At 40.3% G+C, this 19357-nt stretch overlaps 1 protein-coding gene across 1 annotated transcript in view; it reads left to right on the top strand.

The window, feature by feature from the left end:
* KAT6A (lysine acetyltransferase 6A) overlaps positions 1-7250 on the top strand; it is a 112583-nt gene extending 105333 nt beyond the window's left edge. The window contains exons 16-17 of the mRNA XM_008071729.2: positions 285-594; positions 3176-7250. Coding sequence (XP_008069920.1) covers positions 285-594; positions 3176-5826 — 2961 coding nt within the window. The 3' untranslated portion in view covers positions 5827-7250. The remainder of the gene's footprint in view (positions 1-284; positions 595-3175) is intronic.
* The last annotated feature ends 12107 nt before the right edge of the window (positions 7251-19357 follow it).

The following is a 19357-nucleotide window of genomic DNA, read 5'->3' on the forward strand; positions in this document are numbered from 1 at the left end:
TTAAGTTACTGATAAGAGAATAATGATATTTGCTGTTTGCACATGCCTGCCTATCCTTTTGTACAGTTGGACTCAGTTGTGTAGCATTTTTGTATTCATAATACTTTATGAATAGAATCTTACTATATAATGTTCTGAAGTAATATTCAAATTGTCTTTTGGCAAACAGCATCCTTATTTTATGTGTGCTAATTCTATTAGGTTTTAAGACAGTTTTCATTTTATTAATAGAAAAGATAGTGTTCATTACTATAAATAAAATGCTTCCTTTCTCAATTAAATAGAAACCAATTCTTCACCGAAGAAGGAGAGTCCGAAAGCGCAAACACCACAATAGCAGTGTGGTCACAGAAACAATTTCTGAGACCACAGAGGTGTTAGATGAACCTTTTGAAGACTCTGATTCCGAGAGGCCAATGCCCAGATTAGAACCCACGTTTGAGATTGATGAAGAAGAAGAGGAAGAGGATGAAAATGAGCTCTTCCCTAGAGGATACTTCCGTTTGTCCTCACAGGATGTTCTCAGGTGTCGAGCCTCTTCGAAGAGAAAGTCAAAAGATGAAGAAGATGATGAAGAGTCCGATGATGTTGATGGTATGTTTTAGAGAACTTACTTATTGTGGTTTTAATGTCTCTAAATCGACAACAGGAATAGCAACAAAGCCTCTAGCAAAAATGCTAAAAAGTGAGCACAACCCACTAAGCAAGAAAAACAAGGCTTGGCAGTTTCTAAAAAGTTGTGTCAATTTATATCCACCCTCGTGTTTTCATTTGTTTCCCCTTCAGCTTAAGGCCTGTATTTATTTGCCTCTGCAGAAAATATCTTACTGTTCGGAAATTGTTGTTTTATGCCTAATCCTTTCTCAACCTTTATCAGAACCTTTAGTAATGGGCAGATTTGCCTTAGTGCCAGAAAGATTGATATTAGCCCTTTACTAGAATGTGCATTCTCTAGACTTGGTCTGTTTTGCTCACTACTATGTGCTGAGCATGTAAGATAGGTACTTAGTAAGGATTGTTAATAAACAAGTTAAGACAACAGTTCTTCGACAAGAGCAGACTCATGAAAATTGGAGCTTGCTTCAGATCTGTTCAGGAGTTCTTCCTGCATCATATCTTTAATGTGTCTTACCCAACTAATAGTAAATTTCTAATAAATGGTAACAATAACTTAAAATAAGTTAAATTTTATGGTGTAAAAATCCAATTATTTACTTTTGAAAATCGTCTTCTTGTTTCCTCTTTAGACATTCAGAAACTAAGGTTCACGCGTATGAGCCAGGCCGAAAGCTAGTCTTTTTCATCCTAGCCTAACGCTTCGCCCATGTGTTACGCTGCCTACATTTGCAGTGTATTTCTCTTGCATGGTCACAAAGTGAGTTTTTTTACTTTGCTGGGTAAATTTGAAGACGTCTGGTTGTCTACTTTTGGTACATAAACCATTAGCTTTTTTTTTTTTTTTTTTTTGAGTTGGAGTCTCACTCTGTCACCTAGACTGGAGTGCAGTGGCCGCTGGGCTCCAGCCATCCTTCCGCCTCAGCCTTCCAAGTAGCTGGAACTACAGGCGCGCGCTACCACGCCCCGCTGATTTTTTGATTTATTGTAGAGATGAGGTCTTGCTGCCCAGGTGGGTCTCGAACCCGCGGGCTCAGGCAATCCACTCACCTCAGCCTCCCAAAGGCGCGGGATTACAGGCTGAGCCACCGAGCCCGGCACCATTAGCTTTTATGCATTAACTAGGTGAGCTTTTTAGTTTACTTTTAAAAATATGTTAACTCAATTTCAAGTCTAGCAGAAAACTTGCATTTTCTCCATTTTCATATATTTAAATAACAAATAGTTTTAATATAGTGACAAGATGAAGTAATTCTTTGCTTTATTGTTAATGATTCTCCAAATTTTACTTATATGTTGAGAACTATAACTAGGAAATTAAAAGTGTTTTTTATAAATGTGGCACTTTACATTCAGTCTTGGATCACTGTGTGCTGAAATAGTGCCCCTGAGTAAGTTCCTAATGATGTGGACAGAGTCTCTGATGCATATGAGTCCTTTGTTGATTTCCAAATCACTACGACCAACTATACGTTTTTGGCTCTCCCCTCACTCCAAATTGTGTTCTTATCCTTTAAAAAGCAATGAAGGATATAAATGTACTTAATGCCACTGAACTGAACACTTAAAAATAGTTAAAACTGTCAGTTTTATGTTGCATATATTTCACCACAATTTAAAAATAATGGGAAGAAAATTATGCTAAATCACATTTATTTCCAATGAACATCACTGGTGTTTTAACTTTTTCTGATTTGTGTAGGACTAAATGCCTTGCAGCTATTGCCAAACAGACACAGCACTGATCATGCACTTAGGATGGCTCAGTCATGGTCTGGAGTAACTGGCTTATGACACTACCTGAAGTAATGACTTTATGGAGACGAAGAAAATCAAAGAGATAATATAAATTGCAATCAGAAAAAAAAGAGAAAATAAGCTTTTGATAAAGTACTATTTACTACTTGCATCTTTATGGAGCTTTATCTCCATTTTCTGGATGGTGAAACTGAAACTTACAATACCTCTCCAAAGCCATACAACTAATGATGAGGGTCTTGAACTAGATTTAACTGGATCTGGGAATGTAACGCTGACCAGGACTTTTTCATTGTTCTGCCAGTTTATTGCGTGACTGTAGATGTTATTAATTAGGTTTATCCTTTAGGTTCTTCACTTTAAAGTGAAGGTAATCAGGAGCTAATTAATAAAAGTAATGATTAATAAAAATCATTCTTGTTGTGCATGTTAGTCTCAGGGAAAGGCACTAGAAAATGTAGGATCTTGTAACTGTCCAGGCTTGGTGGCTCAGCCTGTAATCCCAGCACTTTGGGAGGCCAAGGCGAGTAGATTGCCTGAGCCCGCAGGTTTGAGAACATCCCGGGCAACTTGGTGAGACCTTGTCTCTACAATAAATCAAAAATTAGCCAGCCTGTAGTTCTGGCTACTTGGAAGACTGAGGTGGAAAGATTGCCAGAGCCCGGCAGTTGACACTTGGGTGACTGTGAGCGTGCCACTGCACTCCAGCCTGGGCAACGGAGTGAGACTCCCAACTTGGGGAAGAAAAAATAAATAAAAAAGGTCTGTAACTTGTCTGTTATTTTTTATCCTTCCTGTGCAGACACGCCTATCCTGAAGCCAGTATCTTTCTTGCGAAAACGAGACTCAAAGAATTCTTCACTTGAGCCAGATACATCCACACCTTTGAAAAAGAAAAAGGGGTGGCCCAAAGGCAAGAGCCGCAAGCCAATCCACTGGAAGAAAAGACCTGGCCGGAAGCCAGGCTTTAAGTTGAATCGGGAAATCATACCTGTCTCTACTCAAGAGTGCATTGTAGAGCCCATTGTCCCCATTCCTAAGCCTGGACGCAAACCCAAAATTCAAGAGAGTGAAGAAACTGTTGAACCAAAAGCAGACTTGCCCTTATCCGAAGAAAGGAAGGAGCAGGAGACCCACGCAGAGGCAGAAGAGGTTGAGGAGGCAGAGGAGGAGGACACAGCCAGCAGCGAGGCAAGAGCAGCTTCTCCTGGGGATAGCAGCAACAGTCCTGAGCCTGAAACCAAGGAGCCCGAGGTAGAGGAGGAGGAGGAGAAAACCCGTGTCTTAGAAGAGCAGCGGCAGTCAGAGGAAGAGCAGCAGGAGTTGGAAGAACAGGAGCAAGAGGAAGAAGACGAGGTGGCTATGGAGACCAAGCAGCATGAAGACCACGACGCAGATGATGAAGATGATGGTCAGCTGGAGTCCACAAAGGAGAAGGAACTGGAGGAGCAGCCCACCAGGGAAGATGTCAAGGAAGAGCCTGGAGCTCAGGAGTCTTTTTTAGATGCTAACATGCAGAACAGTAGGGAGAGCAGAAAGGATAAAGATGAAACAGAACCAGACTCTGAAGAGGAACAGCCTTCCCATGAGACGTCTGTGGTGTCTGAGCACACGCCAGGCTCTGAGGATGACCACGAAGAGGACTCGCACACTAAAGAAGAGCTCATGGAGTTAAAGGAGGAAGAGGAGATTCCTCACAGTGAGCTGGACCTGGAGACCGTCCAGGCGGTGCAGTCCTTGACGCAAGAAGAAGGCAGTGAGCATGAGGGTGCCTATCAGGACTGCGAGGAGACCCTGGCGGCATGTCAGACGCTGCAGAGCTACACTCAGGCTGACGAGGACCCACAGATGCCCCTGGTCGAGGACTGCCATGCATCAGAACACAACAGCCCAGTCTCCTCTGTGCAATCTCACCCCAGCCAGTCGGTTCGCTCAGTCAGCAGCCCCAGTGTGCCTACTCTTGAGAGTGGCTACACTCAGATCAGCCCTGAGCAAGGGTCCCTGTCCGCACCCTCTATGCAGAATATGGAGACCAGCCCCATGATGGATGTGCCTTCCGTTTCAGACCACTCTCAGCAGGTGGTGGACAGTGGGTTCAGTGACCTGGGCAGCATCGAGAGCACCACGGAGAACTATGAGAACCCCAGCAGCTATGACTCCACGCTGGGTAGCAGCATCTGCGGGAACAGCTCTTCTCAGAGCAGCTGCTCCTATGGGGGGCTGTCCACCTCCAGCAGCCTCACACAGAACAGCTGTGTGGTCACTCAGCAAATGGCTGGCATGGGCAGCAGCTGCAGCATGATGCCTCAGAACGGTGTGCAGCCTGCAGCTAACTGCAGCATCAAGTCACCTCAGAGCTGCGTCGGGGAGAGGCCTCCCAGCAACCAGCAACCACCGCCACCCCCTCAGCAGCCACCGCCGCCGCCACAGCAGCAGCAGCCAGCACCACAGCCTCCGCCACCCCAGCAGCCCCCACAGCAGCCACCACCGCCCCAGCCCCAGCAGCCTCAGCCCCCACCCCCGCCCCAGCAGCAGCCTCCCCTGTCGCAGTGCAGCATGAACAACAGTTTCACTCCAGCTCCCATGATCATGGAGATCCCGGAATCTGGAAGCACTGGGAACATAAGTATCTATGAGAGGATTCCAGGGGACTTTGGTGCCGGCAGCTACTCCCAACCGTCAGCCACCTTCAGTTTGGCCAAGCTGCAGCAGCTGACCAACACCATTATGGACCCGCATGCCATGCCTTATAGCCATTCTCCTGCTGTGACTTCCTATGCAACCAGTGTCTCTCTGTCCAACACAGGACTGGCTCAGCTAGCGCCGTCTCATCCATTAGCTGGGACTCCGCAAGCACAAGCCACCATGACGCCACCCCCAAACTTGGCTTCCACCACCATGAACCTCACGTCCCCTCTGCTGCAGTGCAACATGTCTGCCACCAATATTGGCATTCCTCACACTCAGAGGTTGCAAGGGCAAATGCCAGTGAAGGGGCACATTTCTATCCGCTCCAAATCCGCACCACTGCCGTCTGCAGCTGCCCACCAGCAGCAGCTGTATGGCCGCACTCCGTCAGCAGTCGCCATGCAGGCTGGCCCTCGGGCCTTGGCTGTTCAGCGTGGTATGAACATGGGGGTTAATTTAATGCCAACCCCCGCCTACAATGTCAATTCCATGAATATGAACACCTTGAATGCCATGAACAGCTATCGAATGACACAGCCCATGATGAACAGCAGTTACCATAGTAACCCTGCCTACATGAACCAGACAGCACAGTATCCTATGCAGATGCAGATGGGGATGATGGGGAGCCAGGCCTACACCCAGCAGCCTATGCAGCCAAACCCTCACGGGAACATGATGTACACTGGCCCCTCCCACCATAGCTACATGAATGCGGCGGGCGTGCCCAAGCAGTCACTCAATGGACCTTACATGAGAAGATGAGCAAGACGAACTTGCAGCTAAAAACTTAAATATATATAAATAAAGGAACCTTTTATACTGACAAACCAGAGAAAAATGGACCTTTTTCCAGTTAAAATATTGCTGTAGATTTAGAGGAATTTTTCTTTGGTTTATTTTATTTTTTAGAAAACCTGATCTTTTTTTGGGTTCATTTTGTTCTGGGTTTTGGTTTTCTTCAACAATCTTGAACATTTTACAGTAGAACTCATCTAAAAATGGATTTGGGGATGGGGAAACATGCACAAAATCTTTTCTTAATTAAAAAGAGCCTTACTTTCTTTACACACTATGTGGACAGAATTTGTGTAAAAGTGAATTATCTTTATTTTACAATGTATGTTTCCCCTCACTGTTTGCAGCTCCCAGTGTTGTCATTTTTAAATGTTATATATACATCTCAAGGGTTAACAGACCCTTTCCTCCAGACCCAGCCTTTCATTTCCTACTTCATTCCAGCAGGAGGCACTTAGGGGAGACTCGGAGGGGGACATGGAGAACAACCCAAGCTCCTTAAACTTATTATTATTGTTAATATTATTATTATTATTATTAATAAAGTGAGGCAGGAAAATGCTTCTCCTTTTAAAATCCCCTCCACTCCTCATACACACACACACCTCTTGAAACTGTTCCCCAATAATGTTTCTTTATAGACGAACTTCATTGAAATCTTTGTTGTTCTTGAATCAAGTGTAATATAATTTTTAAAAAAATATTCTCAGCACTCAGAGACACAAAAATACTGTAAGTCTCAATAACAGCAGAATCTCAGAGGAAAGCTGTTTGCAATCCTAACCCAGCCTTTGGAGGAATAGAGATGGTCAATTAACAATCAGAAAGAGGAAATTGCCTCTTGTTTTTTACCACCTGGTGACTCAGCCATACGCACATACACCACCCGCCTCTTGTTTTTAGTATGTACTTTGAAATGCTAACTAAGGGTCTAGATTCTTGAGCCTTTGACGCTGACTGAACTCAAATCTCAAATCGCAGTCCCCAGTGATATGCCTCTTACATTCTTTCATGAAGTGTTGGTGGATGACTGTCCATTTCAGTGATCTGAAAAATACCTGACAAACCTTTGACACTGTTTATGTTGGAAGAGATGACACAGAATGTGTCAGAAGGGAGATCATGGTGTGAGTTTATAGCTCCTTAAATGATACATACCTCTAGTTTTCATTGTCTTTTGAGATCCTGAGTTCATCCTCTATGAGTCAGCGTGCACAAGCGCCTCTCCTGCGAGTGGCTCATGAGAAGAGTGATAGACCCACCACCAGCATCCTAGGGCAGACCCGGGCGGCAGGATCACGACAGGCTCATGTGTTGCTCCAGCTCTGTTCTCTGTTCTCTTGTGTAACCAGTTCGCCCATTCTCTTCCTATTACTTGCTCCAGGGATAGGTAAAAAAATATATATATATACTCCATCATTAGAAGATGGAAACTATTATACCACTTGGTATGTGCAGTCAAATATCCAAGAGGGGAAGAACTGCTTAAAGAAATACCTGTAAGCATTAAATTCTCTCCTTTATTTGTACATTTTATATAGATAAATTTTTAAAGTACTAATTAGGCATTAAATTTTTCAAATGCACAGGTTTGTTGGTTTTTTTATACACTTTAATTGACTTTCTCAATTAGGTGTGTTAGTTAGAAAAGGCAGAATTCCACATCTCCCGCTGTCCACTCTGAGCATGTGCAAGGCCGTAGGACCCGGTTTCTCTGTATATACTACTCCAGTCCCGCCATCTGTAGAATGTCACTGTGCTGCCCCGCCCTACATCTTCCGCTGTGTCATTGCTTCCTGGTTGGGGTGGGGGGGGTCGGGGAGGGAGATATATCGGGAGGAGGGTGGGTCAGGCAGAAGGAGAAGCTGTTGAAATGAGGGCCGTGAATTCAGTTTCTGTTGGTTTGCAGTTGTGTTTGGTTTTGTTTCTTAAAAAAAAAAAAAAATCGGGCAGCTCCCTTTTCCACAAACCTCTTTGTGACTGTAGAACTATTGTAGAAAAAAATGTTCTTTTCTATATTATAAAAGAAATTATCCAACACAGTAATATTGGTACCTGTCATTTTTTCACTTCTGTTTAAAAAAAAATGTATTTTTAGCAAGATAACTTGGGTAATCTTCTAAAAAAGAAATTTAAAAACTCACTGTTAGTGACTTTGATGCCTTTTAAAATAAGAGCTTTTTCATTTCATTCCATCTTTAAAATTTTTTATCTTTGTTGTAGAATATTAAAAACTATTTTAAGAAAGATAAAAATTCTCTTTAAAGAGATCTCTAGAGTGTGTGAATAGAGCTCCAGATGCCTCTAAAAGCCGCATGTACAAATGAAGCTACGTCTATACCTGTCTGTTTATATTTGCTTTTCCTGTTTTGTAACCTCTTTGTACTTTGTTCCTGGTGACTTGTAAGCTAAGGGAAGGGGTGCCTAGATGCCTTTGTATTTCTCCATGTCATGCGCTCCTGGGCCAGGTGGCCTCCCTTCCCCTCCTTGTATGTAATATCTTTTTTCCCCCCTTTCTAGCAAGTACTTTCAAAAGAACTCTGTACATTTTAACATTAAAAAAAAAATAAATTATGTTGAGCCATTTTGGATGTCTGTCTTGCATGTGGAATTTTTCTCCCTTCCAAACGTTGAAACTCTCATTCTTGTTCCATGCCCAGAGACCTATAAACATTAGCCTTTTCAATTTACTCTTTATTATAGAAGTACAAGTTCATGGTCTTTGCTTTGAGAGTCCTGCTTTATGTTTAAATGCCAACAATATGGGTGGTTTTCCCTTTTCCAAAGAAAATGGTATGATAATCTCACTTTGAATTTTGTAGGGAATTCCATATGAATACCTTCTAAAGGGATTTTAATTCACTGAACAACAACAACAAAAAAATGCAAGTCACTCTGCTGAGGCTGGAGAATCACTTGAGGCCAGGAGTTGGAGACCAGCTTAGGCGACATAGCAAGAATCCCTTCTCTATTTTTAAAAAGCAAAAAATAAGTAGCTCCTACACTTTTAGTAAGTTGGAGCAACTGTATTAATCTTCTAACGTAACAATGTTTTAAAGGAAAGTATTGTTATTTTCCCTCATTTCATTTCACCTTATTGTATGATCTAGAAAGATTTGTCATTCTCGTTTTGCCAGAATTCAAGGTCCTGAGCATCAGTGACATTTTTTGGTGTTTTCTCTGAGTTGTACTTTGCTTCTCATCGTTTAGAATTTTGGATATAAGACAGATTACAGGAAATTCAATTTTGCTTTGGGAAATTGACCTCAGTATCCTGTGGTAGAGAGTGAGGCAGGTGCTGGTGTTAATGACTTCCGCACTTCATCTGTTCTGGAGCACTGAGATAGGAATTTAGGAGCTGTATGTGACATTACCCATGGCAGACATTCATTCTAAGCTTCATGTCGTTAAAGTTGCAACAGTATAGTCGTCATCTCCAGAAAAGGAGTAGTTTGTTTTCCTTGGCTTCTTGCTTAAGTATCCATGGGCTGGACGCAGTCTCTGTCACCGTACCATGCTGTCATTAGTGGATGCTCTCAAAAGTGTCCTCACTGCCCTTACTACTGCAGAGTGCCTGCTTTATGTGAATTCAGCATAGAGCAATTAGACTTCTCCGTAAAGGAGTTGATATGACCAAAGAATGCATTATGGACTTTAAAAGATATATATGTACTATATCCCAATTAAATATGATTTTAGCTATATGATGCCATTTATAGCTGACATGAATGAGCTGCTTGGAGTAGGGGCAGGGCTCCTGCTTCCGTGATCTGCCACCTGCAGACATGGGTCCGAGAGGAAAATGATGTGACACGTTGAAGTGTGTGCTACTGGGGCACTGCACTACCCACATTAGGACCACTGTCATGCATGCAGTAGCTGGAGCACCAGAAGCCACTGCCAAAACCTCTCCGTGCACCTTGCACTGCTCACTTCCTTTGTAGCATGGTGACACCCGTGTGTGTGCACTGAGCACCAGAGTCTTGTCAGGCTGATAGTCCTGGCTCTTTAGGAGAAAATTATTTTTTCCTGATTCTCCACATTACAGCTTGGGCAGTGATAATTTTTGTCATATTCCTTTCTCTGGTCTTTACATAATGTACAAGATGTGAGTTGATGATGAGCATAATTGAAAAAAATACTGAAAGGAGAAGCAAAAAAATAACTACCTCTCCTGGGAGAAGAGAGTATGCAGGATCATCACAAGTGGGGGAAAAGAGCTCTGCTTATCCTTAATGTGACCTTCAAGAAATCCACAGGTTCAGGAATCATTTCTGTAAACCAATGCAAAGGATCATTTAGAGTAATATTTTTAATATCAAACATCTGGAATTCAGCATAATCATCCAATTAGAAACCTACTTTCCCAGAGTAAACCCCCCCTCCCCCCATAAATTTCTGTGAAGGGGCAGGACACGCTTGTTACATAAGTTGTGCTTACATAATGTAAAGCAGACCCATGGGCTTTCTTTCCAGAGTAACAGCTACAAAATGGCCTTGATGGAGATTCCTCTCTATGTTCATAGAGCCTACATACTGGTAGACAGATTACATATGGCCTCAAAAAGGTGGCAGCTGTGACTGTGCCTAAAATAAGGAAAGCCTGGGGTGGGGTGGATTGGCTTGAGATCTTTTAGAACACTAGACAGAGATTGTCATAGGAAATGTTTTCCTGTGGCTATTGTGAATAAACCTTCTGAGTGTGAAATCTACACTCATAATTTTGAGGAAAAATATTCTAACCTTTAACATTTTACTAGACATTTCTGGATGTCATATTTAAGCCATGTTTAAAAAAAAAGACATAGTACAAGTTCTCTGGGATGGTGTGTTCCTTTCCCACCATTTTTAGTTTATACGTGCACAAGAAGCAAGCAGGCAGGACCCACTTGATGAGCCGAGAGAGCAGACAGTGCATCTCGCCGCACACCTGTGGGTAACTGGAATTCTATTAATATGCGTGTAAAAACTGACATCTTCATGTTGGGAGACATGTATCATTGGATTACCTCATTTAAATAGCCTTAAAGAGCTTTTTGAGCCCCAATATTTGCGATTTTTAAAAATTGTATTCAAAACTTTTAACTTTATACTCTAAGTTTAAAGTCTGTTATAAGCCGGGCTCATGCCTGTATCCCAGCACTTTGGGAGGCCAAGGCGAGAAGATCGCTTGAGCCCAGAAGTTCACGACCAGCCTGGGCAACATAGTGAGACCTTGTCTCTATTTAAAAACAGCAGCAACAACAACAAAAAGACCAGGTATGGTGCAGTGCATCTGTAGACCCAGCTATTTAGGAGGCTGAGGTGGAAGGATCACCTGAACCCAGGAGATCGAGGGTACAGTGAGCTGTGATCGTGCCATTGCACTCCAACCTGGGTGACAGAGTGAGACCTCTGGCAAAAAATAAAAATAAAGTCTATTGTGAACAAAATAAAGAAAACCATTTATCCATATTTCTTTGCTAAGACTAGGGTTCTACTCCATGTACAAACAAGTTTTAATTGTTTAGTTGGTTTATTATAGTTAATAAAATTGATTTGGTTTAATTTTCTTTCTGAAAAGTTAATAAAACAGTTGTAGTCAATTATATCAAAGTAATTGAATTTGATCATAATTTTCCAAAGAAATGAAAACATGTATTGGTAAAGGTTTTAACTAAAGGCAAGGACTTCTTGCAAAACAGAGTAATTACATGATTTCAAAGAAGTTTGCCTTAGCTATTGCTTAGAGAAAATAACTAAAATTGACATCCTCAAAGAGCTCTTGATTTAAAGTTGTAAATCTGAAAGCTGAATACTATGGAATAAGGAATTGTATCAGAAGAACAAAAAGAATGCAAAGCAAAGCAGAGCCCAACCAGTCACCACCACTCACCTCTGTGGAGTCGCTATGATGGGGAACTCCAACTGTAACCTGTCTTCTGACAGGTGGACCTCCCCTGCTGGGTCTGGTTTGCCCTCAGTGGGCCCCTGTCTAAGCTGCCTCAGCTGCACCTTCAGGGCTCACATGAAGACACAACAATGCCCACGGAGTAAGAGGGCCTTGGTTTCCCTCACATTGTATTTAAACCTTTTCTTATTGTAAAAATAAGTTCCATGGATCATGCATAGCTAAATGAACTTGTGTGAAGTGAAGACCTTGCAGAATAAATCAGGCCCCCAATAAATAGAACAGCAGCCCAGGAGTCCCTCCGCCTGACCCGGAGGTCCTTCCTAATCACAGTCTTCCCTCCCAACTAAAGGTGGGCACCTTCCAGATGTGTGTGGTAAATACGTTCTTAAGTTTTCCTTAAATATTATCACCCAGGTGTGCATTCTTAAGCATCATATATTTATTTGCCTGGTTTTGAACTCTATAGAAATGGAGTCAGACATTTTGCACTTGGCTTCCTTCAACATGTTTGTGATATTTGTTTATGATGTTGGGCATTGCCATTAGTTCATTTATTTTCACTACTGTATAATATTCCATATATGACAAAAACAAATTTATTCATTCCAAAGTTGACAGATGTTCAGGTTCCAGTGTGGGTTATTACATATGACACTGCTATGCTTAAGTAGGTCTGGTGCACATTGGCAGACTTCTCTCACGGGGATATTCCTAGAAGGTAAATTGCTGGATGACAGGAGAGATGTGACTTTACCTGTGCTAGCGAATGCCAAATAGTCTACAGAACCGGCCATGCTATTTTGTTGTTGTTGGCTCCCATCAAGAGCTCTTGCTGGCCGTGCACAGTGACTCAGGCCTATAATCCCAGCACTTTGGGAGGCTGAGGGGAGAGTATTGCCTGAACCCACGGATCCGAGACCAACCTGGGCAACTTGGTGAGATCTCATCTCTACAATAAATAAATAAAAATTAGCTGGGCATGGTGGCGCATGCCTGTAGTTCCAGCTACTTAGAAGGCTGAGGTGGAAGGATCACCTGGGCCCACCAGGTCGAGGCTGCGGTGGCCAACAGTGTGCCACTGCACTCCAGCCTGGGTGACAGAATGAGGCTCCAACTCAAAAAAAAAACAAAACAAAACCAAACCTTTTGCTACTCCACATTTTCTTCAGTACTTCATATTTCGTGTATTTTAATTTCTGCCAATTTGATGTATATGTGGTGAAATCTCTGTGAATTTCTTCTGCATTTCCCTGATCACAGATGAGGTTGAGTAACTTCTCACACGCCGATTGGCTATTTGTAATTCCTGTTTTGTGAAGTGTTTGCTCAAGTATTCTGCCTGCATGACTACTGGGTTGTCTTTTTCTTATTGATTTAGAGGAGACTTTGTATCCTTTGAATAAGCGTCTTTTGCCAGTTGTATATGTTACACATATCTTCTCCCATTCTGTGACTTGGTCTTTCACTTTAATGGTGTCTTTTGATTAATATACATTTTTAATGTTAATGTGTTCCAGTTCAATATCTTCCTTTTTGGGTAGTGCTTTTTCTGCCTAGACTGAGAAATCTTTCCCTACTCTGAGATTATGAAGATATTCTCTGTAGAGTAAATTCTAACAGCTTCATTGTTTTACTTACATAGTTAGAGCTTTAATATATCTGGAATTACTTTTTGTTGATGGTGTGAGGTAGGAGATGAGTTTCAGCTTTCCCGCATGCATCCACAGTTATGACTCCACTTGTTCTTTCTCCACGACTCTACATCAAATTCTATATGCGCATCGGTCTATTTCTAGGGCATTTATTCTGTTTTGTTGATTTATATGTCGATCCTGGCTTAATTACTGTAGCTGTAATACAAATCTTTATATTAAGTAAAGTGAGTCCTTCTAAGTTATTTTTCTTCAGAAGTGATTGACCCGTCTAGGCTTTTTGCAGGTTTATATATTTTTGGAATTAGGTGGGACTACAAGTGTGCATCACTGCACCTAGCTTATTAATTAATTTATTTATTTAGAGACAGGGCTCTCCATTGCCCGGCTGACAGTGGTGTGATCCTGACTCACTGCAACCTCAACCTCTTGGCCTCAAGTGACCTTCCCATCTTAGTTTTCTGGGTAGTTGGGACTACAGGTGTGCACCACCACACCAGGTAATTAAAAAAATTTTTTTGTGGCGGTGGGAGTCCCACTATGTTGTACAGGCTGGTGTCGAACTCCTGGGCTCATGTAATCCTCTTGCCTCAGCCTCTCAAAGTGTGAGCCACTGTACCCAGCCCCATTTTTATTTTTATTTTGTAGACATGAGGTCTCACAATGTTGCCCAGGTTGGTCTCTGGGTTCAAGCAATCCTCCTGTCTCCCCCTCCCAAAGTGCTATGATTATAGGCATAAGCTACTATACCTGCCCCTATGTACATTTTATTTTTATTACACTTATACTTTAAAAAATTATTTGGTGAAAGTTGACAATTTAATAGTGCAATTCTTATATTCATTGAACAGGGTATATTTCTGCATTTATTTAAGACTTTTAAAATTTCTATCACTCATTCTTACTGATTTCTGCATAGGGTTTCTGCACTTTGTTGCCTTTATTCATGGGTACTTAATATTTTTGAAACTGTTAAAATACTAACTTACTGAAAAACTATTTTTATCTATTTCTGACATATAGAAATGTGATATTTATATTTTGATTTGTATCCAGTCATCTTGTTAAACTCAGTAATTCTAATAATTTACCTCCAAATTCTTTTTAATTCTTACCTATATAGTCATATCATCTGTAAAAATGAGAATTTTACTTCTTTTTCAATTTTTTAATACCTTTTTTCTTTGTGAAAAAAGCAGTGAGTCAGACTTTAGTGCAGTGTTAGAAGTCATGAGAGCAGGCACACCCTTAATCAGAAAGGGAATATCCATTCAACTCCTATCTATTAATAAGTCATATGATTTTTTTCTCCCATAATCTATCAATGTGGTCAAAATGTTGATTGTTTTTCTAACGTGAAACCACAGTGTTGGAAAATCTAAATGATTATACATACACACACGCACATAATTAAATCCAAGATGAAAATCTCATACAAGTTAGGAGGGATAAATGGAGTTAATGTACTTTTATGTCTTTACAATGTCTTGATTCCTATTACTGAGAAACCAAAGATGTTTTTTATTTTGAAAGATACATGTTCTAATTTCCAGGGTAGCCACTAAAGGAATAGGATAACTTCCAAAATAATATAAGTAGGAAATGGAATTTAAAAATGTGATAAATAGTAAACCTGAAAAACAGGAACAAAGGAAAGAAAAGAGACAGATAAGGAGATTCAATAGAAAACTCATTATAAACAGACTTAAACCCAAATATCAGTAAATGATTTATAAATTGACCAATTATTCAATTTAAGCCACACAGATTATTGGGAAAGAAACCCCAAAAACCTTACTCTATGCTTTTTACAAAAGGAAATATTAAAAACATAAGAAAAGCAAAGTTGCTTTAAAAAGAATAGGAAAGTTATGTTAGGAAATTACTAACAAAATAAAGCTACCATAGCTATATAAATATGAGACAAAACAGAATTTAATGCAAAAGGATTACCAAGATAAAAGGGGTTACTTAATCATGGTAAACGTTTTAATACATCAATGAGATTTTTAAAAAATCTAAATCCATCACTGGATATGGTGGTTCAAAACTGTAGTCCCAGTGCTTTGGGAGGAGAAGGCAAGAGGATTGTCTGAGCCCAGGGGTTTGAAACCAGCTCTGGCAATTTGGCCAGACCTCGTCTCTACAATAAATCAAAAAAATTAGCCGGGCATGGTAGTTTGTGTCTGTAGTTCCAACTACTTGGGAGGTTGAGGTGGGAGGATCGTCTGAGCCCAGTCAAGGCTGTGGTGGCTGTGAACGTGCCACTGCACTCTAACCTGACTGACAGAGTGAGACCTCAACTCAAAACAAACAAACAAAAATCTAAATTAATATGCCCTTAGTAACATGATTCCAAAATATATAAGGCAAAAATGGACAGAACTATAAGGGGGGAAAATCTATAGTCATAGCGGAAGAACTTTTTAAAAATTAATAAACTTTATTTATTAAAGCAGTCTTAGTTTCACAGCAAAACTGAGCAGAAAGTACAAAAATTTTTTTATCCCAACACATGCACAACCTCCCCCATTATTAACATCCTCCACAACAGTGGTACATTTGTTAAAATCCCATGAACCTACATTGACACATCATTGTCACCCAAAGTCCATAGTTTATATTAGAGTTCACTCTTGTTATTGTACATTCTATGAATTTTCACAAATGTATAATGGTGTGTATCCACAGTTGTTGTATCATACAGAATAGTTTGCCCCAAAATTGCTCTACCTATTCACCCCTTCCCCAACCCTTGGCAACCTCTAATCTTATTACTGTCTCCATAGTTTTGTTTTTTCAAGAATATCATTTGGTTGGAATCACCCAGTATGCGGCCCTTTCAGATTGGCTTCATTCACTTAGTAATAATACACATTTAAGTTTCCTCCATGTCTTTTTTTTTTCGTTGGGGATCTCACTCTGTTGTCCAGCCTGGAGTGTAGTGGCATGATCATGGCTTACCACAGCTTTAACCTCCTGGGCTCAGGTGACCCTTCTGCCTCAGCCTCCTGACTAGCTGAGATTACAGGCATGAACTACCACACCCAGTTATTTAAGTTTTTGGTTTTTTGTTGTTGTTTTTTTTTTTTTACAAAGATAGGGTCCTGCTATGTTGCCTAGGTTGATGTCAAACTCCTGGGCGCAAGCAATTTTCCCACTTTGGCCTCCCAAAGTGCTGGGATCACAAGTGTGAGCCACCATGCCTGGCCTTCCTCTATGTCTCTTCTTGGCTTTACAGCTCATATATTTTTAGTGCTATGAAAAAGACATGGAAGAAAATGAATAATATTCTGGTTATACCACAGTTTATTTACCCATTCACCAATTAAAGGACATCTTGGCTCCTTCGTATGTTGGCAATTATGAATACAACTGCTATAGACATTTGTTCGCAGGTTTTTATGTAGACATAAGTTTTCAACTCATTTGGATAAATACCAAGGAGGGTAATTGCCAGATTACATGGCAAGAGAATGTTTAGTTTTATAAGAAACTGCCAAACTGCTTTCTAAAGTGACTGTACTGTTTTTCATTCCTACCAGCAATGAATGAGAGTTTCTATTGCTCCACTGCTCCACATCCTCACCAAAATTTGTTGTTGTCAATATTTTGGATTTTGGTCATTTTTTTTTTTTTTAATGGAGACATCACCAGATTTTGGTTATTCTGGTAAGTGTGTAGTGGTATTTTATTGGTGTTTTAATTTGCATTTCTCTGATGACATATGCTGCGAAGCATCTTTTCCTATACTTATTTGTCGTCTATATGTCTTCTTTGGTGAGCTGTATGTTCAGGTATTTTGTCCATTTTTCAAATTGGGTTATTCATTTCATATTATTGAGTTTTAAGAGTTCTTTATAAAGGTTAGATGTTGATCCTTTATCAGACATGTCTTTTGAAAATTATTTCTCCAAGTCTGTGACTTGTCTTCTCATACTCTTGAGATAATTATCTTTTATAGAACAAAAGTTTTGAATTCCCCCCCACCCCCGCTCTCTCTACTTCCCAAATTTTTGAATTTTAATGAAGTTCAGCTAAATTATTTCTTTCATGGATTGTACTTTTGATGTTGAATCTAAGAAGTCATTGCTATACCCAAGGTTATATAAGTTTTCTTCTGTTATCTAGGAATTTTGTAGTTTTGCATATAGGTCTATGATTCATTTTTAAACTTTATTTTTATTTTTTTGAGTTGGAGTCTCACTCTGTTACCCCTGCTGGTGTGCAGTGGCATGATCATAGCCCACCACAACCTTGACTTCCTGGGCTCAGGTCATCCTTTTGCCTCAGCCTTTCTAGTAGCTGGGACTACAGGTGTGCACCACCACACCTGGCTACTTTTTCGATTTTTTGTGGAGGTGGGGTCTTGCTATGTTGCCCAGGTTGGTTTCAAACTCCTGGACTCAAGCAATCCTCTCGCCTCGGTCTCCCAATTGCTAGAATTACAGGCATAAGCCACCATACCAAGCTGTATGATCCATTTTGAGTTACTTTTTGTGAAGGGTAGAAGGTCTGTGTCTAGATTCACTTTTTTGCATGTGAATGTCCAGTTGCTCCAGCACCATTTGTTGAAAAGACTACTATCTTTACTTCATTGTATTGCCTTTGCTACTTTGTCAAGATCTGTGGAGCATACGTATGTGGGTCTATTTCTGGACTCTCTCTTCTGTTCTACTGATCTGTTTGTCTGTTCTTTCACCAATACCACTCTGTCTTTATACTGTAGCATTATAGGAAGTCCTGAAGTCAGATAGTGTCAGTCCTCCAACTTTGTTCTTCTCTTTCAATATTGGGTTGGTTATTCTGGGTCTTTTGCCAATAAACTTTAATATCAGTTTGTTGATAATTAACAAAATAACTTGCTAGGATTTGGGGATTACATTGACTCTGTAGATGAAGTTGGGTTGAACTGGCATCTTGATAAAATTAAGCTTCCTAGTCAGGAAATGGAATATCTCTCCATTTATTTAATTATACTTTGATTTCTTTCATCAGAGTTTTGTAGTTTTTGTCATAGATCTTATACATATTTTGTTGAATTTATACTTAAGTATTTCATTTTGGGGAGTGCTAATGTAAACAGCAATGTGTTTTTAATTTTGAATTCTATTTGTTTATTGCTGGTATATTGTAAAGTACATAGTGGAAGATTTTACTTACTTTTTTAAGTAAATGATAAAACTAGAAGGCAGAAATCAGTCATGATATGAAATAATTGGACAAGAGTGACAAAGCTGTTCTATGGACATATACAAAACACAGCATACAACAATAGCAGAAGAAGTAAAAGAAGCCAAATAAAAATGCATACATAGGACACCAAAAAAGCATAGACCATAAAAGCAAAAAACCAAAAACCAAAAAACAAAACAAATGGATAAACTGAGTATCATCCAAAAGCTTCTGATCTTTGCAAGACATCCTTAAAAAATGAAAGGTGTGGCCACAGGCTGAGAGATAGACATATTTACAATACATATATCTGCCAAAGGATTTGTATCCAGAAGATATACAGATCCTGTTCAACTTGATAATAAGGTAAACAACCAAATTTAAGAAAGAATGGACAAAAGATTTTAACAGACGTCAAAGGAGACATAGGAATGATCAATAGTATGTGAAAAGATGTTAATATCATTACTCAGCAAGAAAATGCAAATGAAAACTACGAGATACCATTTCACATGACCAGAATGAAAAAGCCTAAAAAGTGACCATGTTAAGTGGTGACAAGGCTGTGGAGACATCTGTATTCTCATATATGAACATAGAAGAGCACAGCCATGGTGAAAAGCAGCCTGGCAGCATCTTAAAAAGTTAAATATACTCTCATCATATACATCCTGGCAAACCCTCTCCTCGGTACTTGCCAAAGAGGAATGGGAACATGTGTCCACCCAGAAACTTCTACAATGACACCCATAGCAGCTTAGGTCACACAGGACCAAAC

Source organism: Carlito syrichta, unplaced genomic scaffold (assembly GCF_000164805.1).
Source record: "Carlito syrichta isolate Samal-C Ts95f unplaced genomic scaffold, Tarsius_syrichta-2.0.1 Scaffold314687, whole genome shotgun sequence".
Classification (NCBI taxonomy): Eukaryota; Metazoa; Chordata; class Mammalia; order Primates; family Tarsiidae; genus Carlito; species Carlito syrichta.